This window comes from Hyperoodon ampullatus (assembly GCF_949752795.1).
Source record: "Hyperoodon ampullatus genome assembly, chromosome: 14".
Classification (NCBI taxonomy): Eukaryota; Metazoa; Chordata; class Mammalia; order Artiodactyla; family Ziphiidae; genus Hyperoodon; species Hyperoodon ampullatus.
Window position 1 is genome coordinate 73418006 of NC_136927.1, and position 24866 is coordinate 73442871.

Sequence of the window (24866 nt, forward strand, 5' to 3'; positions counted from 1 at the left end):
ACATAACCACAATGCCATCATCATACCTTTAAAAATAAAGAATAATAATTCTTTAATCCCATAAAATACCTTGTCGATGTTCAGTTTTCCCCAGTCATCTCATGCTATTTTCTCATTTGCTTTCTGATTTTAGATATTGCTTTTTATTGTTTCACTTTATAATTATACAAACTAATTCGTTCCAAAGGCAAACTACAAAACAGAGTTATTCAGATTTGGCTTCTGTCCCTATTCCCTCTACTTTGTTTCCTCCTTTTTTGTTGTTTCATTTTGGCTATATGTATACAGTCATCCCTCAGCATCCGTGGGGGATTGATTCCAGGAGCTGCAACACATGGCAAAATCGGAGGATGCTGAAGTCCCATAGTTGGCCCTCTATATCTGTGAGTTCTGCATCTGTGGACTCAGCCAACTGTGGATGATCCGTGGAGGGCCAACTGTATACAAATACATGTATGTTTGTACTCCCATTCATAGATAAGAAGGGTGCTATACACACTTTAATCTGCCTTTCTGTTTTCACTTAACTGTACGTCCTAGGAATCACTCCACAGCAGTTTATAGGGATAGTGATTACTTTTTTTCCTGATGCTTAGTATTCTGTTGTGAAGATGTACAGTAGTTTATTCAGCCAGTCCTCTGTTGATAGTCAAGCGGGTTGTTTGTAGTGGTTTTAAGGTTAATCACTTCATAAACCTATTCATAAACAGAGATTGAAACTTTTTATAATTGCTACCTTTGTTTTTTAACATAGCTGTAGCCTTTCAGTTTTGAGAAGCAAGTAACATACTTTAAGTCTCTGTAGCTTTTTTTTTTCTTTTTTGTAGTTATGTTGTCTTGTTTCACTAGCAATGAGTAGATGGATTCAGTGGTATCCCTCTGCTACAGTCTGGTGCTGGTTATATAAACTAACTAGGCTCTGATATAGTCATAAATCCTGTGTCACAGGAGTGTGTGTAATCAGTGTCCCCGCAAACATTGTTAGATGCTCCAGGTATCAAAATGTTGCCAGGTTGGTATTAAGAACCAAAAGAATCCCTGGAGGCCTGGGATTCCTAATTGCTGTAATCAGAACCTGAAATTTCTTAAGTTTGAATCTCATTACAACTGAAGCCAGATTTGGGTCATTTACTTTAATTTTGCTAAATTTGAAGTCAGAAAAGAAAAAAAAAACAACTCTAAGTTTAGTATTATTTACTCTTCGTCAATCGGAAGCTTCCAAACATTTTGAAATGTAAATTAGTTATTAATCTAGAAAGCAGAGTTTTCCATTTTCAGTTGAGGTGAGTGTAAATTATTTTTCTTACTGCTGAATCCACAGCCATGACATTGAATTGTGGTCTCATTTACCTAGACCTATCTTTTTTCACTCTTCTTCCTTTGAGCTGTCAGATTCTTTCTTCAGTCTTTCTTCTTCGCTTCCCCTCCCTTTTTTTTTTTTTTCTCACACGGACTCTCGGCAAGTCAGTAATCTATATTCCTGGGACATGAAACGTTGAGAAGACAGGGAAAAGGTTTATGCCAATTTTCTCACTCCCATCCAAAGGCAGGGTCTCTATTAGAGTTTTGAAAGTAGTATTTGCTTTTGAGCCTAGTACCTTTGAAAGAAAAATGATGATGTAGGACTCTTTTCATTCCTCGAGATGTAGTACGTATATCATTTCCCTCCCCAAATGTCACCATATATACTTAAAAATCCCGATGCTTCATCACTCAAGCGAAATACAACAGAATTGAGCATCTTTTGTCTTTGATGACATGTTCACTCCAAGCACCAATAATTCTGAATGGAAGGCGTGTCTCTTTTTCTTTCTTCATCTCACTATTGGAGTTCGATGCTGATGTTACTGAGATATTGAGCTGCCAGTGTAAGGAAGAAGAGGTATTGAGAGATGATTCAGTGAGGAGAAGGCTGATTGATGGTAATTTATTGTATTGTAAAGGCACAACTCATTGTGTGTATTGATTGTTCTCTACATCCAAGTTTTTGGAAAGGAAAATATGAGATTTCACATTTATTTAGAGGGTCTTATAAGGTTGCAGTTGGGTCTATTTCTTTTTTTTTTTTTTTTTTTTTTTTTTGCGGTATGTGGGCCTCTCACTGTTGTGGCCTCTCCCATTGCGGAGCACAGGCTCCGGACACGCAGGCTCAATGGCCATGGCTCATGGGCCAAGCCGCTCCGCGGCATGTGGGATCCTCCCAGACCGGGGCACAAACCCGTGTCCCCTGCATCGGCAGGCGGACTCTCAACCACTGCGCCACCAGGGAAGGGGTCTATTTCTAAGGAAATATATTATGCCTATGTGTACTAAGTGACTACTATTTTGGTTGAGGTGGTATGTATGCCTGGGTAGTTTAGATCACTAAAGTCAGACTATTAGGTTTCTCATCCTGACTTTACCATTTATTGAGTACTTTAGGGCCAGTTTCTTCTCCCTGTGCCTCAGTTTGCTCACTGTAAAATGGAGGTAATACTGCTACCTATAGTATAGATTTTGTGTGTGAGTGAGAATTAAGTGTGGTAATGCATATAAAGTGCCTTCAACATAATAGGCATTTCATAAATGTTAACTTCCTTCTCTTTCCCTCCCTTTCTCCCTCCCTTCCTTTCTGAAATGAAGTAAATTTCAGTAACCTAAACCCCTTTCCCCACTGATTTGCCATTGACTTTCATTATAAAACCAGAGATACATTCCCGAAGAAAACTTGCTCCCAAAGAGACTGATTTAAAACTGCTCTAAAAGAAAGGAATCAGAACTATTACCAGCTGGAAATTGATTTTTAGAACTTCTCAATGCTTTCTTTTTTTTTATTATTTTATTTATTTATTTTACATCTTTATTGGAGTATAATTGATTTACAGTGTTGTGTTAGTTTCTGCTGTATAACAAAGTGAATCAGCTATATGTATACATATATCCCCATATCCCCTCCCTCTTGCGTCTCCCTCCCACCCTCCCTATCCCACCCCTGTAGGTGGTCACAAATCACCGAGTTGATCTCCCTGTGCTATGCAGCTGCTTCCCACTAGTTATCTATTTTACATATGGTAGTGTATATACTCAGTGCTTTCTTGCTTTCCCTTACTTCTCTGTTCCATATGGTTTTCCTTTGTACCCACCCCTCATTTCATAAACTATTAACATTACTGATATTTTTCAAATCGCACTGACTACTTCCACTGCAGCACACACTTTTCACCAATAGATGCCACCCTCTCACTTCTTGTGTGCCCAGCTTCCTGGGTAGAATACTTTCCTTGTGATACAGAGAGGTTGCCAGCTGTGTAAAATTAATGATAACATTCCTTCATCAACCTGAAAGTTGGACGTTTCTTTAAAATAGGTGTACCTTGTAACTTAGACCAGTAGAATGAACATCAGATTATGTCAGAAGAGGGTTGAACGGCCCTGGCTTTAGCTGGGAGCTGGGATGAGTGACTTTTCTCTTTCAGGTTTGTGTTTCAGGTTTGCGGTATGTAAAAATCAAGCATAATTCCGACTGTCCTGCTTTTCCTCCATGGTTAGAGGAAGGATCAAATGAAACGTCAGTTGGGGTTATTTGAACCAAGTTTATTTTTAGAAGGATGATAGAATTCTATTAGCTGAGGATTGTAAAGCTGTTTATGTTTGCTTTTGGTTCATTGTGTATTAGTATTGTTGCTTATTTTATTATTATTTTACTTTTTATTTTACCTTTGTAAAATAAGAATTAGATCTTTGAACAAGAACCGATAATCCAGAGACAAAGCCAAAGGAGCCATTAAGCCTGTTAAGCCCAGACTTCTGGAATGCGTCTGTTTGCTTATGACAGTAATATCATCACATTAGGTTAATGCAGCATTTAATATAGTTAAAGGTGCATTCTTATTTTCCCCTTTAACTTGGTGGTTCTTACAGTGTACCTGTGAGAGGGGCAAGAGGAGGGTCTTATCCCATTTATAGTTTGAGGATCTGAAATCCAGACATAAAAAGGCAATTTTCCTACTTTAATGCCAGAATCAAGTCTAGAACCCAAATCCCCAGGTTGCTTCCTGTCTCTGTTAACTCTTGGGTATTTTCTCACAGGAAAAACAAAACAAACTGCTTGTGAGCTCCAGTGACATACTAGATACTTATTTAACTTTACAAAGCAGGTGAAAGAATCTTTTCAAAAAATACATGATGGGGGTTCTAGTGACCAGCAAGAATGGTTCCAGGTTTATTGAGTCTTAATGGGAATTTTGTAATAGTAGAAGAGTATTTATTATTGACCCAAATGATTTTTTTCATGCTTATTCAGAACACAATGTAGATTGACAGGCTTTGCATTTCATCAGTTATTTACATAAGTAATTCCCCTTGTCCGAACGATGTAACTTTTACCTTCTTTTGGTGTTCTTTATTATTTACTTTGTAACCGTGGGTTTTACAGTAATTGTGATGTTGTTCAGGAAAAGTCATGCTCACTATAAAAAGGCATTATTATTTTAAGAACACTTTGAGTTTTGACCAAATATAACCTCTGTGAAAACAAAGGTATCAATTGTAGAGGAGTCTTAATGGCTACAGCAAACACTTGATATGCCCTCTGGTGATATGTCTGTGCCTATCGGTCTCATTCAGGCACTTATTCCCAAATTTTTCCCCCCTCATACCCTGTTATCTATTCAATATTAGCTTTTCTGTAAATTTACTTTTCTTACCTTAATGGTAGGCATTGAATATTTTTAGTAATCTTTTTTATTATTTTTTTTTTAATTTACACAATTTTTAAAGGTTCTACTCCATTTACAGTTATTAAAATATTGGCCGTATTCCCTGTGTTTTACAATACATCCTTGTAGCCTGTCTTACACCCAGATAGTTTGTACCTCCCACTCCAGTAATCTTCATATTGGTTGCTCGTTATCTTGTCTTCTTTTCCCTCCCACCTTCTGTATTTATTTTATTATTATTATTTTTGTGTGTGTGATAAGAACTCTTTATTAACATAAGAGCTACCCTACTGGCAAATTTTTAAGTATATACAGTACAGGATTGTTTGCTGTAGGCACCATGCAGCAGGGTAGATCTCTAAGACTTATTCATCTTGTATACCTGAACTTGGTACCCTCTGAGTAATACCTCCCCATTTCCCCATTTGTCTTATTTTAAATTTTACTGGCAGGGACACTTGCTCTTTTCAAGTTGTAGAATTTGAGAAGAATTGATGAAAATAGCAGTTACTGGGTGCTAATCGTGTGTTGGGTTCCTGCAGAAGTCTTGTCCCATTTGCCTCTCACAGCATCCTGGCGCAGAAGCTCCCACTCATTGACGGAGAGGCTCAGAGACTCTGACTTATGGGTACCCGCCCGCCTATCCCCCCACGGCACGTGATTCATGGGTGACGAAGCTAGGCTTTCGATTTAAGTTTTCTGATGTCAAGACCATAGTTTTTCTCAGAATAACACGCTTCTATGGTGAGAAGTGTCACACACGTGCTGATGGGGAGTGATCCTATGATTCAGGGGCTGAATTGTCTTTCTCTGAGGGGCCCAGCACTTGGCAAATCGCCGTGGTACACAGGTACTCAGAATGTGTCATCTGATTACGTTGTTCGAACCCATTGTGCCTTCTCTGACAACCCTTCCAAATCTCTTCATATTTTCTTCCTGTGATATCCATTCATCCGTGTGTATAGGAGCATGTTAATCACCTTGTAAAATTGTTAGATGTGAAATTTAAGTTTTGTCCCCCTTCCGTAGTACGTGTTAGTAGAAAACATTGATTGGAACAGCCGTATGGGGAATCCCCTAGACCAGAGTTAGATGAAGAATGTAAAGCATCTAGCAAAGTGCCTGGCATTCCTGCTCTATTATTAATATGTTGGTTCCTTTCAGAGCGAGACCTTAGATATCATTAAAGAGAGCAGTGGGCTGGCAATCAGGTCTCGGCTCTGATAGTAACTAGCTTTGTGTCCTTACGCAAGCCACCTAGTCTTTCTGGGGCTCTCGTTTTTTCATCTACTAAGTAAAAGTGAGATGAAAAAGTCTTCAAGAGCCCTCAAGTTCTCTCAGCCTTTGTTCACTAATCTTTAAGATGGAGACAATGCATACCTGTCAGGGGGTTTATTTGGGCTGGAAAGAGATAGCCTGTGTAAAGCACATAAAAGATGCTCAGTATATGGATTTTTTTCCCCCTGTCCTTTTACAATGCGGGGAGGTGCTCTGGACACCCCGGAGACCAAAATGAGCACAGGAGGCAGGATAACATGCTGACCGAGAGCCAGACACACCTGGATTCAGTCCTGGCTTCACTGTTGACGGGATCTGTAACTCTAGGCCAGTCCTTTAACCTAGAATGAAGATACTAATCATACTTACCTCAGGCTTATTGAGAAGATTAAATTAGAAAAGGCTTTTAAAGTGTTTAACAGAGTGCCTGACCCATAGTAGGCATTTGGTAAATTTTATATTCGTGTGTAAGACTTAGGTGGGAGAGATGAACTACCAGGGCAAAAGAGTTAAAAATGACGAGGTAGGTCGCCCCAGACAAGAGAGGCAGGAGACAAGCCCAAAGCTCATTTCACAGCTCTGTCGAGGGCCCTGCTGCTGCAGCTCCCCCGTTCTAGTTAAGTGGTGTTTGCTTCAAAGTATTTATTTAACACCTGAAATGAGCTTAATTCTGTTGAGGCTTTCTTGTTCATGGGGTTTAAATATCAAACTTACTGATTCCTACAGATGTTGTGTGTTTTCTCTGATGAGATTTCTTCCCTTCTGTGCCTACCTGGGAGCTGTAGGACCTGGAAAGTTCTCACATCGGTGTTCTTTTTCAAAACAGTTTTGATCTGGATGGGTGTGCTTGTTGGTATAAAATAACTTGTGCGTGTGTGTGTGTGTGTGTGTGTGTGTGAAAGAGATAGAGAGAAAGAGAAAATGAGATGAGAAAGATGCAAGACAGACCAATAGAGAACCATATCTGGGAGCCATCACCTGTCGAGTGCTCCTGCTTGTATAGCTGAATTCGCATTGCACACATCGGATTAGAGGGTGGCCAGCTGCTGGAAGAAGAGCAAACTCGTATCTACTTTATAGACCCACCAATCACTTCCATTTGCTCTTTACTTAACACAGTCATAGTAAAGACTATTCTAGGATTTTGTAGCCTTCAAATACAGATGTATCCCTTTAAAAATCTTATCTATATTCCTTTTTTTTTAAACTAGACTTTTTATTTTGAGATAACTGTAGATTCACATGTAGTTGTAAGAAATAATACAGACAGATCCTGTGTACTCTATACCCAGTTGCCCCGTTGGTAACATCTTGCAAAATCATAGCATAGTTTCACAACCAGGATATTGACATTCATCCATCAAGAGTGAAAGAACAGTTCCATCACCACAAGGATTCCTCCTGTTGGCTTTTATAGGTACACCCTCCCACCCCATTTCCTAACACGTGGCAACGACAAATCTGTTCTCCATTTGATGTATCTGAGAGTTTAAAAAATCTTGGGGGAGCAGTGTTTAAAATGAAGCAAATCGAGGAATTGGTTGTCTTCTCCCAAGTGTTATTATTCCCAGATACGACAGGACCAAGCATAAAGTTGTTTTCACTGGGAAGAAATGTTCCATTCCAGATGCAGGTGGATATTTTCTACTTTTGACATGCTGCTGAGACTTTAATTATAAACTACAACCATTCTAGGATGGATTTAAACCAGTTCCTGGGATGAATTAAGATCTTATGATAAAATACCATATATCATCTGTCACATTATCTGTGGCAACCCTTCTCTGTGCCAGATTGGTTAATGAGGGCAACAGCTGCCCAGAGGTTTATTGTTGAAGGAATGCTTAACAGTGGTACTGTGAACTCAGCACTTTATGCGAGAATTTTCAGAAATCGTGCTTGAGTTCCCGGTATTTGATCAGTTTTATGTACAGTTATATAGAAGGTATGTGATTCAGAGGATTTTGCCTTTTTTCATTCGCACGACCTCTCCTCCCATCTCGGTTTTTTTTCTTGTGGAAAATGAAAATCCCACAGGATAAGCCTTATTCCCTGACTACTGGCCTTCCCCCCATCCGTGCCTTCCCCTTCTCCTGGCTACCTTCTGTACCTGGGCCTGTTCAACCAGGCGGAATGACCGTAGCCTCAAGGAAACGTGTAGACTAGATGACCATTAAGGTTTTGTCTGATCCTGGGAGCCAGTGATGCTGCATCAATGAACTCTTTTGTAGCTCCTCCAGTGTGACGGGTAGGTGAGCATCCCGCATTCACAGTCAGGGGAGAGACCAGGCTGTAGTATGTACCCCGTGGCTGTGGGTTACACATCTAACCCTGAGGGGCCATGGGGACTGGGGAAAGGAGAGCCAGTTTGGCTGTGGCACACATAATTTTTACAATTTGAATTACCGAAAAGGGTCTGAGCTCTCCAGTTCACCACGGATTGCACCACTTCCTGTTTCCCTGCATCAAAACTGGCCCATTGAGCTCATTTTCCTTGCCTGTGCCGGCCCCTAAAAACAGCTGCGTTGGGCTTCCCTGGTGGCGCAGTGGTTGAGAATCTGCCTGCTAATGCAGGGGACACAGGTTCGAACCCTGGTCTGGGAGGATCCCACATGCCGCGGAGCGGCTAGGCCCGTGAGCCACAACTACTGAGCCTGCGCGTCTGGAGCCTGTGCTCCGCAACAAGAGAGGCCGCGACAGTGAGAGGCCCGCGTACCGCGATGAAGAGTGGCCCCCGCTTGCCACAACTGGGGAAAGCCCTCGCACAGAAACGAAGAGCCAACACAGCAAAAATAAATAAATTAATTAATAAACTCCTACCCCCAACATCTTCTTTAAAAAAAAAAAAAAGTTAGAGCCTCCTGACTTAAAAAAAAAAAAACAAAAAAACAGCTGCGTTTATGACCTCTGATTTAAGCAATCCCCAAATCGTGGACCTTTAGGTGGCTTCCGGCTTTTTAATATTAAACATTGTTTTAATGAACCACCTTTGCACAATACATATGTCCTTAGAGTTAATCCCTGCAAGTAGAACGCTTGGGTCAAACTTTATACATTTAAGATTGTGATACCGATGGTCAAATCCCCCTGTTGTCTTGGTGTCTGAATTGTCAGTTTGTGTTATTTGTCTAATTATCCTTGGAATTCTTATTTTCCTATTGATTTCAAAGAGTTCTTCATATATCAAGTGAGATTATGAACCTTTAAACATATACAATAAAGATATTTTCCTAGTTTTTAAAAACTTTAAATAAGGTGTCTAACTGTCCAGGTAGTTTTAGTTTTATGTGTTTTGATTTAGCAGCTTTTCCTTTATGGTTTCTGGAATTTAATGCCATGTTTAGAAGTTTTTCAGATCCCAACATTATAAAAATATTAACCCTTATTTTCTTTTAGAATGTTTATTTTTTCATTTTCATTATGTATCCTGTCTGGAATGTGTCTTGGTGTAAAGAGTATGGTTGCGATCCAGCTTCATCTTTTTCTAAACAGTTAGCCAATTTTACTTCCAACCAATGATTTTTAATATACCTGGTGAATTTGGAATTACCAAATCTTGAAGGCTTCTAATATTTAAAAGTGGCTTGTTTTTACAGATAGCAAGTTTCCACTTCAAACTTTGAGTTTAAATATTTTTCTGCTTTTACAACCTCTAGAAAGGAGCTGTGAACAGAACACCAGATTGGTTTTGGCATTAACTTTAAAGCATCTCAAATAGGCTGATTCTACAGAATTTGATCCAAAGCATTTCTATGTCTTGATGCTTTTTTTGCCAAGCAAAATTGATTATTTCTGACCAAAAGGCCTTCAGTGCTGGACTGAAAAAGGAGTCAGGAGGTCCTCTTAGGCTGGTTGCAGGTTATATAATTTGGCATCAAATACAAGCTTTTTCTTTTTCTCCTAAGTTTCTTTCTATTTTCTAGCCTCCAATGGTCAGTGTTTCTTGTTGCTGGGGACTTTATATTTGGGGGGCAAATTCAGACCCTCTCTAAGTCCTAGTAATTATAACTTTAAAATGCTTTTATTTTTTTCTTGGAAGTTTGATGAATAGGTATCTGAGGTCTTTCTTTGACAGTGATTCCCAGCTTTCTCTTGTACTGTAGAATTTAGCTGTGGGTTGAATTTGTTGTAATGGTATATTTTCACCTGCAATGATGATTCACTCTTTCACATCAGTTCTCTTTATAGCTTTAATCAGAAATGCTTTTAGTTCTTCTAGTTTGAAACTTACTTGAGTATCTTAGCGTCTTGGCAGGTTCCTCCTTTGTAGTCATATTCTCCTAAATTATGATAGTGTCTTTTAAAGATTTTATCATTGATGCTTGTTTTTAGGTTCACCTTGCAGGCAAAAAGGCAAATTCTGCTGCTGTGATCGAAAGACAATGTAGGTCTGGGTTAAAACCACCAGTCTTAGAGAAGAAAATTTCTTCTACGGTTCCTCCACCCCCAGCAATAATCACAGTTCACATTTTAAAGTATTTGTTTCCATATTTCTTATACTTAAGTTGTTGTACACAGCTGAGATCATTCTGTATATATAATATGGCATCTTGATTTTTTTTTTCACTTAACATATCAGACATTTTCTCATATCATTAGAAACACCTATAAAATTATCATTCTGATGGTTACATAATAGTCCATCACATCATGTTATTATTATTGTTATTTTTTTTTGCTGCATTGGGTCTTCGTTGCTGCGTGCGGGCTTTCTCTAGTTGTGGTGAGCAGGGGCTACTCTTCATTGCGGCGCACGGGCTTCTCACTGCTGTGGCTTCTCTTGTTGTGGAGCAAAGGCTCTAGGCGCATGGGCTTCAGTAGCTGTGGCATGTGGACTCAGTAGCTGTGGCTCGCAGGCTCTAGAGCACAGGCTCAGTAGTTGTGGCGCATGGGCTTAGTTGCTCTGCAGCATGTGGGATCTTCCCGGACCAGGGCTGGAACCCGTGTCCCCTGCATTGGCAGGCAGATTCTTAACCACTGTGCCACCAGGGAAGCCCCACATCATGTTATTTTGATTGACTTCCTCATTCTCCTTTTATTTGGTGTTTAGTATTGGGAGCTTTTTTGGTTGGAGCGAAGTTGCTGTGAGATCATTCACACTTACTAAGCCAGGCTTTCTCTTCTTGTCAGTGAGAGGTTTAGGAGTTGAGGCTTTGTGTTTGCTTTTTTTGTTTTGTTTTGTTTTTTGTTTTGCCATTAACTTTATCTTTTTTTTTACTCTTTTTATGTATAATTTTATTTATTTTTAATTAAAAAATTTTTTTAACATTCTTATTGGAGTATAATTGCTTTACAATGGTGTGTTTGTTTCTGCTTTATAATAAATTGAATCAGCTATACATATACATATATCCCCATATCTCCTCCCTCTTGCGTCTCCCTCCCACACTCCCTATCCCACCCCTCTAGGTGGACACAAAGCACCGAGCTGATCTCCTATGTGCTGTGTGGCTGCTTCCCACTAGCTAGCTGGGACATATATACACTACCAAATGTGTTTGCTTTGTTGTTGGTGTTTTGTCTGTGGAGTGTGTGACTGAAGCCAGGATTTTAAACCTCAGATGTTACTCTCTCTGTCTCTGGCCACCATCTTTCCATCCTGGGCTAACTCCATGCTTGTTTACTTGTTAACCTTTCTTTGATGAGTTTCTTTTCATAATCCTGTGCTGGAAGAAAGGTGAATGGAGACCATGATTAGTACTCTGGTCTCCGATGCTGCAGTGCCTTGTGAGTGCCCAGGAGCCAGCCAGGATAAACACCAGTTGCACATTAATGGTCTTTACTGGGGTAGCCATGCCGAGTGGTTCCTGGTGAGAAGACTGTCCTAAATTGTCCCTGACAAGGTATACTGTTTTTGTTTCAGATTTCTTATTTTTCCTGTAAAGCTGGGCTTTGAGGCTGAATTAATTTGTACTTGGGAATATAATGAGATCTTGTACTTTTTACTGTCAGAAAACCAGCCAAGAATATCAGTCAGAAAAAGAAATATGTATCAAAAATTGCCAGGGCAGCCTGCTGTTTAGGTATGCTTTCTGAGAAACCACATGGCAGATGAATGTCGTCTTTGTCCCGAGCCACAGCAGCCTTGTTCTGCTGGGGAATCGAGCAGCTGAGGGAAGATTGGTTTTTAACTCGGTTATTGAAATGGCACCAAGAACAAGTCTTTAGTGCCACAGCTCATGACCCCAGAGGGTTGTTTAGAACGGTATCAGCCTGTGTGAGCTTGACACTGGTTTTCATTGCCTTTGTTTGGTTCTGAGGCAACCTGATCCGTGGCTGCTTGGCAGCCTCCTTCTTTCAAGTTCATTCTTCGTGGCCGGTTTCTCTCTGTTTTTACAGTGTAGGATGGTTTTTATCTCAACCACATGGTGAGCCAAAGAACAGAGTACAGACCATGGGTTTCGTGAATTTGGGTAGCAGCAGTGTGAATAGGAGTAAGAAATAATTTAGATCTAGATGGCTTAAAACAGAAGAGCAGAGGGACTTCCCTGGTGGTCCAATTGTTAAGACTCCACACTCCCAATGCAGGGGGCCTGGGTTTGATCCCTGGTCAGGGAACTAGATCCCACATGCCGCAACTAGAGATCCTGTGTGCCACAACTAAGACCCGGCACAGCCAAATAAATAAATAAACATTAAAAAATAAAAAGAACAGACGAGCAGAAGCGGATCCTAAGACCTGCAAGCAGTATCTTGACACCTCAGGCCCTAGGAAGGGCTGTCCCGAGGTCACTTCCACCTGGCTTCACTGAAAGCACAGGTAACAAATGGCCTATGTCTTGAATTCCTAGAAGCCATCGCCTCTCTCAATAAGCTCTTGTGGCATTGTGTCAGTCGGAGAGTGCTGGGCTTTCAGAATGGACAGGGGCCTTAAAGGGCCTGCGTTCTAGTCCTGCTACGTCTCCAACAAGAGACATCGTCCAGCGTTTTCTTGACCACTTCTGGTCATCTCTGAGAAGGGGGGATTCCACAGTTGGGAAGTAGTACATACCGCTGCCTTCAAAGGTCTGCCTGAAGATACCTTGTTTTTTGATTTCAGCCAAAATTTGTCCTTAGGGAACTTCTACCCTCATGTTTATTTTGATTATTCCTCACAGAAACTTTCCAGAAGGTTAGTTGGGATTATGTGGCTTTTCCATTTTACAGATGGAGACAGAGTACGTTATCCTGCACACCTCAAATTCTCCACCTAAAGAAACAGGTTGACAATTAGAGCTGTAAGAGTTAATGAAGATCAAATGAGATAATACACAAAAAGTACTCGATGTAGTGACCTGCTAATAGTGGTTAATAAATGTGGGGTTTTTTTGCGGTACGCGGGCCTCTCACTGCTGTGGCCTTTCCCATTGCGGAGCACAGGCTCCGGACGCGCAGGCTCAGCGGCCATGGCTCACGGGCCCAGCCACTCTGCGGCATGTGGGATCCTCCCGGACCGGGGCACAAACCCGTGTCCCCTGCATCGGCAGGCGGACCCTCAACCGCTGCGCCACCAGGGAAGCCCAATAAATGTTTTTAAAATGCTGGCTTATAGTAATTGTTCCTATAATCATTATACAACAAGTTCCTTAAATCCTACCCTCTCACCAAGGCAACCCCAGGGGGGGCTTCTGCTTATCCTTCTTTCCTACCTTTCTGTATGCTTTCTTGATTTACCAGGAATAGCATTGTTAGTATTATAGGAAGGTGGGATTAGTATTAGAACAATGGTTCTGGCCCCTGGAGATTTCCCTTCTTCCACAGGAGGAAGCTTCAGGATATGTATCAGTAGTCTGCCTTGTTGGGAGAACTGGAAATTGGGTTAACTTTTTTTTCCTGCTTATAGGGGAAGCAACTTTGCTCAGGAATATCATGGTTATCTCTGTTTTCAAAGATTGCTTCATCCTCTGTGTCTCTATTAGTTAAGTATACATTTTTTCCTTTATCCTTGTGGTCCAGATTTCTTAGTCCAGCGTCTTTTTGGTTTTATTCCAAGTAATAAATCTAGGGTTTCCCCCCCCCCCCAGAAATCTTGATTGCATATAAGGTTCTAAATTTTTTGGCATCAAGTTTTGGATTTTAAAATTTGTAGAATATGTAGTTCCAGCTTGGTTTTCATTCCTAGTGTTTGTTTCTTCTTTTTTTTCTTGATCAAATTTATCAGAAGTTTTCTGGGTTTTTTTGTTTTGTTTTGTTTTTTTTAGTCATTTGAAAGATTCAGCTTTTGGTTTTATTGATCCTTGCCATTGAGCATTAGCTTTTGAATTAATAAATTCATATTACCTATATCTACTTTCTTTGGGTTTATTCTGGGTTTTTTTCCTTCTCTAATTGGATAATTAAAGTTAATAATTTTAAATCATCTCTCTTTTCTAATCTATGCATGTAAGGCTCTAATATTCCCTTTAAGTATTACTTGAACTACCTTCCACAATTTTTTATGTGTAGATTTTGCTTTATAAAGTCAAGTTTATTGAGGTTAAATTTATATACCATAAAATTGGCTTATTAAATTAGTGTACAGTTTGCTGAGTTGTGACGGATGTGTACAGTTGTGTAAACACAACCATAATCAGGATATAGAACATTTCCATCACCCCCAAGAGTTCCCTCATGCTGTTTTTTGTTCTGCTAGTTTTGTCTTTTCTACAATGTTTGTGCATGGAGTCAGTCATTCCGGGCATAATCTTCTGTGGAGGGTTCTTTGATTTAGTGTGCTGTTTTGCAATTCATCGGTGTTGTCGCACGTACCTGGAGTTGTTCTTTTGACTGCTGAGTAGTTTCGATTGTATGGCTAAACCACGATTTGTTTATCTAGTCACCATTAGTATAGGTTTCAGTGGGAGGAAATAAGAGTATTTTAATCCTACACTTGGGCTGCAGATAAACATTCTCGACTATTCTGGATTTGAAATTGCCTGGGCATTTTTCAAATTGAAATTTTTCTTCAGGGTTTGGCATTTTTGATGTTTTTCCATTAGTGGGCAAGCACATGCTCGTGTGTGTCCTCACCGGCACCCTGTCTCCCTGTAGCAGTCTGGGTCCAGTCAGGAGATACAAACCACATTGTAGGTTAAACGGGGGAGGTTTACTACAAGAAGTTATTAATCTAAAAAAAGACAGACATAGAACAGAGCCACAGATACAGAAAACACACATGGTTACCGGGGGAAGGGGGGAGGGATCAACTGGGAGATTGGGGTGGACACATACACACGACTATATGTAAAATAGACAACTAATAAGGACCTACTGTATAGCACAGGGAACTCTGCTCAACACTCTGCAATGGCCTAAGAAAGAGCGGATATATATATACGTATAACTGAGTCACTTTGCTGTACACCTGAAACTAACACAACATTGTAAATCAACTATCCTCCAATAAAAATTAAAAAACAAACTACAAGGAGTTATTACCTATGATAAAAGAGGAGCTGTAAGGCATAGGGAAACTCTCTATGGTTCCCTAGGGCTGACGGAGTATCCCCAAGGAAGGACAGACTACCAGGGGTTCAGAATAGAGGAGGTGGGGTTCAGCCCGTGGCCTAGCAGAGGAGTTTGCCGGTTTGGCCAGACCTGAGCTGGCCCAAAGGCTCTGGGCAGACCATCCATGGCCCTCTGGAGTGCAGGCAAGGAGCAGGCAAGCAGCAGCCAGTGCCATGGACGTGCATTGAGGGTCTGGGTCCTGGCGGGGCCAGGAGACCTTCAGAGCCTGCAACCCTTGTGGGAGCTCTGGTGTCCACATCGACAGGACTGCTGAAACATTATTACCAGGCTGAGGCTGCAAGGTCACACAGGAGCCAGGTTCTGGGCCGTGGCTGGGCCACACTCCACCAACTGTCCTCACATCCACACTGCTGGCCCCAGTGCTGTACGCTCAGGGGAGCTGCCTCCTCCCTGCACTGTCCCCCCAGCCTCTCCTGAGAAAAACATCACGTACACTTCAAAGGAGAAGCGCTCAACATGCATGTTTATCACAGAGCATTACACAGAGAAGGGTGCACTCAGAGCTGAGAGTAATAAATTGGTAACTGATACACTCTCCCTGTTCTTTTTAAAAGAAATACTATCAAGTCAAAAGCAGTACTAACTATATACTTGTGCTATTAACAGTCAGATATACTTGTGCTATGAACAGTCAGACATTTCACGAGGGGAAATGTTTTAAGAAAATTAGAACTTACAAAGACTATGTTTACAGACAGATATAAACATCATCTTAATCATGAAATATACCGTCCCATGGTATATTACCATATACATTGTCTTATTATCACCATTCTCCCCTCTCCCTGTCATTATAGTTTCCAAATTTTATGCCAGACCCCAGGTTGAAGACAGTTTCTTTCTTCATGATGCTTGCTCACTATAGAAAACATTTAGGATACAAATTTTAAAGAACAGTTTCATACCAGAGAAGCTAAGTGTTTTTAACTCTGAGCTTGGATGAGCTTACTGCTAGGAATATGGTGATCATTGTTTCTGAGCCAAAAAACTAGGACACATGGTCTTTACAAAGAATGTTTTCTGGTTTGTGAATTGATACACATTTGAAAAGTATTACCATGGCATAAATTAAATCACATTTGATTATCCATACTGATTAAACGTTGGTTGAAAAGAATAAAGGACTGTCTCAAAGTATCTAGGACACATACATATTAATGCTCTTATTTTTCTGATTTAAGTTTCTTAAAAAAAGATGACTTTTTACAGAAGTCTTAAATCAGAAAAAGAGAAGGAAAATGGCAAAAATCCATATTTAGCAGTTTTGTGGTTTGGGCCGAGTAAGTCTTACACACCCCTCTATCTAGACCTAATTTTTCCTTTTTGACACTGTAAGGAATTTAGGTCCCAAAACTTGATGGCCATTGCAGAAAGATGCTGACATGCCTTGCAGATAGAACTTACCTGCTTTTGCTGCAGAATTTTTTTTTCCTCAAAGGATATTGTGAGAGTACTTCTCTTGGGGTACTTAGGTTGTAAATCTCTGACCCTTCATTACATGGGAGTGCCCAGCAGTAAGGCTTATAGGGGTTTTATATGCTCTCCAGAAACTGAGTGTTGTTCATTACTCAGAGAGCGTGTACTTTCCTTCTTGACTAGTTTTCTGTAAACATTTTGTTCTTTTAGTGTATTTAGACTGGATCCTATTTATGTTTGAAGATACGTTTTAATACTACCTTTACTAAATAAAGTGAGATTAATTTGTATTTCAGCCTTCAGATTTTGCTTGGGATTCTTTGGGCTTCTTCTTATTTGGTAAGATAAGAGAGAAAATAGCCTGGACTTTTTGTTACCTTGGAAATTTCCAGCCCAAGAAAGTGTGCAAAGGCACAACTTATAGGGATTCTTGTGTGATTAGCTAGCCCTTTTCCCGAATTATTCAGCTACATTAAAACAGCAGCTTGGGGCTTCCCTGGTGGCGCAGTGGTTGGGAGTCCGCCTGCCGATGCCGGGGACGCGGGTTCGTGCCCTGGTCCAGGAAGATCCCACGTGCCGCGGAGCGGCTGGGCCTCTGAGCCATGGCCACTGAGCCTGCGTGTCCGGAGCCTGTGCGCTGCAACGGGAGAGGCCACAGCAGTGAGAGGCCCGCGTACCGCAAAAAAAAAACAAAAAACAAAACAGCAGCTTGGTGCAGTTGGTGTTTTAGGTTTTCATATCCTCTGAAAGATTAATATCCCGCAAGAACGATGATACTGTTGATGTCTCCCTTTCGTGCTTTCACATATCAGGAGCATCACATTCAGCTCTATTCCTCTACTTTGCCTCCTTTAGACATTGACAGTTATTTTAGGACGTTTAGTTATTCTAGGAGTCTATGTGTTTGCTAACTTCCTGAAAATTTTCCTCTCATAGTTTGGCTTCCTTAAGTGTGAAATCTATAAACCAATTTATAGCTACTCTTAAAACAGAATTTTTCTTAAAGAGCAGTCATCAGCCATCAAGACCAGCGTGGATTTTCCTGTCCATTTTCCCTTGTAACTTTATTGCAGTCATTACACTGGATGAGCTGTTCATTTTGATTTTGGCATGCATGAGTCAGTTTGGAGTAACTGACATAACCTTATTTAACACACTTATATTATGCTCTTAGGCTTATTTATTGGTTACATATTTTCAAAGCTTCCGAAAAGCCCGGTGTCTTACTAGTAATTGAGGGAAGCCAATAAAAAGTCAGTATCATTTTCAAGCAAAGGCCTCAAGATCGAAGGATCTATTTCTTTATTAAATATTCATTGAGAACTGTTTTCTGCTGTCCTGACTCTCTGAAAATATATTAGAGGTAGTTCCTACTCTTAAATAGCTCCCACTTTAGTAAAAGGAAAAGGGAGTTGGGGAGAGAGAGGAGTGGGAGCTTGAGCGGGGCTGCAGGGTCGAATGGGCATCTCCTAATCCAAAGACAGGGAGGATTCTGTTCTGCAGAAGCATGGAGGCATGAAAAACCATGGCACCCAAAGGAATTTTGAGTAGCTATTAGTAATATTGATAAGTGAACTCATAAATCCTTTCATTTACTTAACCTAATTTTATTAGCTCCCTGTACCTCATATGTGATAGTTACTTGAAATAACAAGATTTGCATTTCATTTTTGAAAATTCTACAATTCAGACTTTCCCTGAATTAGAGTGAGTACCCCTTCTTTGCACTATAAATATATAAAAAGGCAAGCTCTTTCTCTCAGAGACTCTGACCACAGAGATTCTTCCTTCCCTCAACTGTAGTACATGTTGCCTTGACACAGAGTTGGCCTGGCTTTGCACTCAGACATGCAAGAGCTCATATCCTAACCCAGTCACTTACATTTGCTGGCTCTGGGGTCAGGGGAACAACTCCTGTATCTCTCTAAGTCTCAGTTTCCATCTCTGTAAAATGGATACCACTACTTATTTCGTGGACTCTTCTGAGGATTACATGAGATGATGCATGTAAAGTGCTGAGCACAGTGCCTACCTAGCACATAGCACTCAATTCAGAGTAGCTCTAATTAGCAGTCATTGGGCACTTACTCAGTAATGCCTCATACTGTAGCTTGGTTTCATGACTTATCTACCTCGTTTATTTCTACTTCTAGTGTGAAAGGACCCTGCCATACTCTTTCTGTCCCATACACACCCTTACTTGGCCACACCCCTCAATCATCCCTACTCCTGCCCAGTTCAGGCCAAGCACAGGTGTCTGACAGAGCCGGTACTCGCTGCGTCTTTATAATTAAAGATGTAATGTTAAATATTAGCAATGCAGTGCCTCTTGAGGTCCAGTACTCTTTTATATTTGGGGTATGAAATTTCTTTTTGGGTTCTTGCTGTGGAAAGCCAGAATCATGATGGCAGTGAAAAATCTGGGTTTGGTCAAAACTTGACTACCTTTGGCCAACGGCTATTATAAAACTCACAGACAAAACCAAACTGAAACAACAACCAAAAGCAGGTGCCTTGTGACTTTCAGAGTAAGTTGTAAAAGTTCATGCCAGAACAGAGTTGGAGTAAATTCTAAGCATGTAAAAGTACTTCTTCAAAAATTCATTTTGGGGCTTCCCTGGTGGCGCAGTGGTTGAGAGTTCGCCTGCCGATGCAGGGGACACAGGTTTGTGCCCCAGTCCGGGAAGATCCCACATGCCGCGGAGCGGCTGAGCCTGCGCGTCCGGAGCCTGTGCTCCGCAACGGGAGAGGCCACAACAGTGAGAGGCCCGCATACCACAAAAAAATAAAATAAAATAAAATTCATTTTGTCACAGAAGTTTAAGGATGACTTTCAGGAAATCACAAATAACCAGGAGAACGCAAATACTGTTCTTTCTTCCCCCTTCCTTCCTTCCCTTCTTTTTTTTTATTATGTTTTATCTCCATAGAGTTTGCTTTGTTTTATTTATTTATTTATTTATTTATTTATTTATTTATTTATGGCTGCGTTGGGTCTTCGTTGCTGCACGCGGGCTTTCTCTAGTTGCGGTGAGTGGGGGCTACTCTTCGTTGTGGTGCGCGGGCTTCTGGTGGCGGTTGCTTCTCTTGTTGAAGAGCATGGGCTGTAGGTGTGTGGGCTTCAGTAGTTGTGGCACGTGAGCTCAGTAGTTGTGGCTCGCGTGCTCTAGAGCACAGGCTCAGTTGTTGTGACGCATGGGCCTAGTTGCTCTGAGGCATGTGGGATCTTCCCGGATCGAACCCGTGTCCCCTGCATTGGCAGGCAGATTCTTAACCACTGCGCCACCAGGGAAGTCCCCTTCCTTTCCTTCTTCCTCCCTCCCTTCCTCCCTCCCTCCCTCCCTTCCTTCCTTTCTTTCTTTTTCTTTCTTTGTTTTCTCTCCTTCCCTCCTTCTCTCTTTCTCTCTCTCTCTCTTTCTCTATCTCTCTCCTTCTCTCTCTCTTTCCCTCTCTCTCTCTCTCTTTCTTTTACTGCACCACTTGTGGGATCTTAGCTCCCCGACCAGGGATTGAATCCACACCCTCGGCGGTGAAAGCTCAGAGTCCTAACCATTGGACCACCAAGGAATTCCCTATTCTTCATATTATAGTAAAACCCCATTATTTAAAGAAAAAAACCCCTTTGCTTTATTGTCTTTTTGTTTATACCATTTATCAAATTACATCCTTCATACGCACACAGACACACACACAACACACACACATACACACACGATTCATACTGAACCCTCTCTCGGTAGGGGGCTCTCTGGATGCAGTCTTCAGGTTGTCTGAGGCCAATCTTCTGACCGCTGTTGGAGCTCTTGTCATTATATCACTGTGCCTGCTTGAAGCCAGATGTCTTTGTTTTACCTGTGCTTAAAGTCTGCATTTCATTCCAGTCATCTTCGTAAATATTTTATACACGTGCAGTCATGTTTGCTTTGATTGGAATTCTGGTAACCGTTCCATGTATTGATTTGAAGTCATCATAAGCTCAGAATGGGATTGAAGTAATAATTCACTGATAACAGTTTTGCCACTTTTCTTCCTTATTGGAGAAGCATGAGGCAGAGTTTATAAGGGACTGAGGGAAACATGGTTTGGCCTGACCACAATTTGAATCAGAGGAAATCTCTCATTAAAATTCTCACAAGGCTTATTTGAGGAGCAAGATCTTTTGAAATCGAATAATCTAGTGCTTACTTAATCCACACCAGCTGTGATTTGGGTGTCAGCGTCCTTGCTTTCCTGCTTGGCTATCATCTTCTCACTCATCTGCTGAGAGGTGACTGCATCCCTGGAGAGTCCTATCTTACTGGAGTCACCTCTCCCCAGTCTTGAATCCACCCCTAGATAAAGATAAGGTCACATCAAGAAAGGGAACGTATCTTTGGTGGAACTAAATCCATGTCTTAGATGCCTTTTGCCTGACCTTTATATGTTTTCTCTGTTGCACTTTTGCTAACCTTCTAGTGGCGGGTGGTAAAGGAATGGGGTGGCCTGCTGGTAGTTTTGCCTCTATCAAGCTTCCTTATCATCTTGCTGAATTCCAAAGGTGTGTTCGTTCTTGGCTGCAATAAAACATCACCTGTGACAGGGTATCAGCCTGACTTACCTGTCCCGAAGGGATGATATGTTTGAATTTTTTTTTAGGGACATATCATGACACCATTCTCATGATAGACTTCTGAGGTAAGAGTTTCTGGCAGCAGCGGAGCAGGCCTTTGAAATAGGTCTAAATCCTGTACCTTGGATCGTTTGTTCACCATGGGCCTCGTTGCCAAGGCAGGATGAAACTCTCCTGTATGTTCTAATGTGTTCAGTTTAGCTTGACCCTGCTGATTCAAGATGGGCTCACTGTCAGTGTAATTCCTATGACTTGTTGCTTGTGATGAAACACCAGCCAGATCTTCTCGGTTGTTCTCTAGGCCACTTGTGCAACTGACATTGACACGCCATCATTCAGAATCTCAGGGTTGCTAAGGCCATTTGAGAAGAAGTCACTTCCCATCAGCCTTCTGGCTCCATCCTCATGCCGGCAATCTGAGGACTTTGCTGTCGTCTGGCCCAGAAGAAACAAGCCAGGTCCATCTGATTCAGGGTTTCTCACACAGAGTTCACTAGAGACGCCTCTGTGAGTGGGGTGTGTGTCCTGTACCACACTGTGAGCTCATCAAGCTCAGTTCTTATAGCAGCAGCAGCTACTATTTATATTACTCACCTATTTCCTCCATTTTCCAATAAAGGACTTAAGGTGGCAGCTTCCATTTATCTACTTTCTTTCTGCGCACCAGGCGCTATGTTTTATACTTTACCAACACCTCTAAGCCTCACAAGTTCCCTTGTAGGTGAAATACTGTTGTCCTCCATTGAAAAAGCAGGCAGGTGTGGCACACATTAAAGACTTGCCCAGGGCCATCCAGCGCCCAAAGGCAGGGCACCCGTGGAACCAGGGCCATCTGACTCAAAGCCACTGCTCTCCCCCTAAACCCAGCTGCTCCTCCAGCAGCCTTTCTAGATAAGACGGGCTGGCTTGCTTGCAGGAGAGGGCTTGCTTGAGTGCTCTGAGGAGTTCACATCTGAGCTAAGGCCAAAAGGATAAGGAAGAACTGGCGACAAGCCATCCAGGCAGGAGGATCATTAACTGCATAGCCCCTGAGGCCAGAAAAGTGTGGCCTGTCTGACAATCTGCAATAAAGCATAGCTAGAGGGTCCTGAGCAACAGCAGTCATGAAGTTGGAGGGGATGATAGGCCAGAGATGCAGGGCCATTGTAGCCCCTGGTGAGTTGCTGGATTTTATTCTAAATGCAGTAGGCAACATAAGGGTGGCTCATTTCTGTATTTTTAATTGTTTGTTGCTGGGAGGTGATGGTGGCCTGAATTGAGGGCTTGGAGGCAGAGATGAAAAAAGTGGTTGGATTTGAGTCATACCAGTATTGCAGAGACTAGATCAAAGGACTGTGTGTGGGCAACGGGGTGGTGACACAAAGGGGAAAGTCGGGGATGATTTTGAGCACCTGGGAGGATGGGGGTACCGTTCCTGAGATGGGGAAGACCGGGGGCTAAGGACAAGAGGCTTGGGGATGAGGGAGGATGGGACTCGAGTTTTAGTTTGGACGTGTTAAGGGACGGAGGTAGCCAGCAGGATGTGATCAGGGTGTGTGAGTCTGGAGTTCAGAGGAGAATGCTGGCCTAGAGATGGAACTGTGGGAATCACAGTGTAGAGAGGATGTTTCAGTCCTAGGGTTTAGATGAGATACTAAATGGTGATATTCCCTTTAGCTAGTGAAAACCGCTCAAGCTACCTATGTGGCTGGTATGAGCATTTACTCCATCAGGATGCCGGCTGCAGGAAACTGTAGAACCACAGCTATTTTACTGCAGGATATACATTTGAAATTTATTGATGCCACCAAGGACCAGGAAGGTGAAATGCTACCCTTGGCGCCATAAAACCATTCTCTGAGCTTGTTTTCAGAAAAATCCATATCTGGATGGTGTGACTGGCTGGCTGTGTTCTAATAGGTCAGTTGTAACTTAAGCCCCAAGGGCCTTAGGGCAAGTAAATTAGTCTGAAGGTAGCTGAGATAAAGCCAGGGTGCTTGTTGTTGCCCCCAGATTAGAATCAAGGGCAAAAGAGCTGCATAGAAATTGGAAACCTAGAAGAAGCCTTGACCAGAGACAGGCAGCAATTACTTTGTGAGAATTTCACTGCCGGGAAGAGGAGAAGGAAGGTGTAGGATCACGCTTATCAAATTGAGGGCTTAGAAGAAACACCTGAATAGCTTCTCTAGCATCTGAAGTCCTGCGCCTCCCCTCCCAGGGAGCCTGATCAAGTAGCTCTGGCTGGGGGCTCAGGAGTCTGTATTTTCAACAAGTGATTCTGATGCAGGTGATCCATGGATCATACTTTGAGAACCACTGAGCTTCAAAAGACCTTTGAGATCATCTAGGCAGCCCTCTCTTACAAGTGGGGAAACTGAGGCCTAGGGAGGAGGTGGTGCTTGCCTGAAGTGGCAGGACAAGCTGGCAAGCCAGTGCAGTTCCACCGAGTTGCACTTCTTCATCTTGCAGTTGAGTCTTTATCCAAATGGATGGATCAGAAGCAAGCCTCCCGTCCCAATTCCCAACTCGCCTTCCTTCATTGTATCTTTTTTCTTTTCTTTTCTGTAACACCTTCTAATCTAAGAGTCATTTACTAATTTACTGTGTTAATTGTCATATGTCTGTCTCACCTCACTAAAATGTAAGCTTCGTAAGGGCAACGATTTGGGGAGCTTTTTGTTTTTCTTTCCACTGAAGGATCCTATGTGCCTTCAGTACACAGTGCCTGGCCTATAGTAGGTATTCAGTGAATATTTGATGAATGGTTGGATGAAAACTATTTTGTTAAACTATACAGACGTTAACGGGCATTGTGGGAAAGTGCCAGCCCTTAGGCATTGTTAACCCAAAATAAAGCAGAATATTCTCTTTTTCACTCCTTTGACTCTGGTTTGGATCTGAGGTTACAGGAACAGCTTATTGATGAGAGATTAATTAGAGACTTCCCAATAATATTAATAATAATGATAATACAACAACAATAACAGTTATTAATAACAACAGTGATAGCTACCATTTATGGCATGTTTGCTGTCCACCAAATACATACGACATGAAGTCCTGCAGTAAGAGCGCCACACCTATTATGAACTCGTCCAATTCTCTTTTCACCCCAAGGTTGGAGGAACTGGGATTGTCTGTTTTCCAGAGGAGAAAAGTGAGGCTCAAAGAGGGCAAGTTGTTCGTCCAAGGTTACACAGCCAGTGCAGTTAGGATCTGTCCTTAACCACCAGTTACATTCAGTATTAGGTTTAGGGTGTCCTCTCCTTGGAGAAGGAATTGGAAAAGCTCAAGACTAAGCAAACATCACCCTCCGGGGTGTCCCTGCACCAAGAACACCAGCCTCCAGGATGGAGTAAAACCACACAGGCTGGAAGGCAAGATGGATTTTTTCAGCCTGA

At 41.8% G+C, this 24866-nt stretch overlaps 1 protein-coding gene across 2 annotated transcripts in view; it reads left to right on the forward strand.

Moving 5' to 3' along the window:
* STK4 (serine/threonine kinase 4) overlaps positions 1 to 24866 on the forward strand; it is a gene marked incomplete at its 3' end in the record, with an annotated part of 96426 nt that overhangs the window by 69653 nt on the left and 1907 nt on the right. Inside the window, exon 11 of one of the 2 annotated variants that reach the window (XM_079718411.1) lies at positions 11928 to 12011. The exons of the other annotated variant lie outside the window; for it this stretch is intronic. Coding sequence (XP_079574537.1) covers positions 11928 to 12011 — 84 coding nt within the window. Of the gene's footprint in view, positions 1 to 11927; positions 12012 to 24866 lie in introns of those variants that run through there. 2 annotated transcript variants of the gene reach the window in all.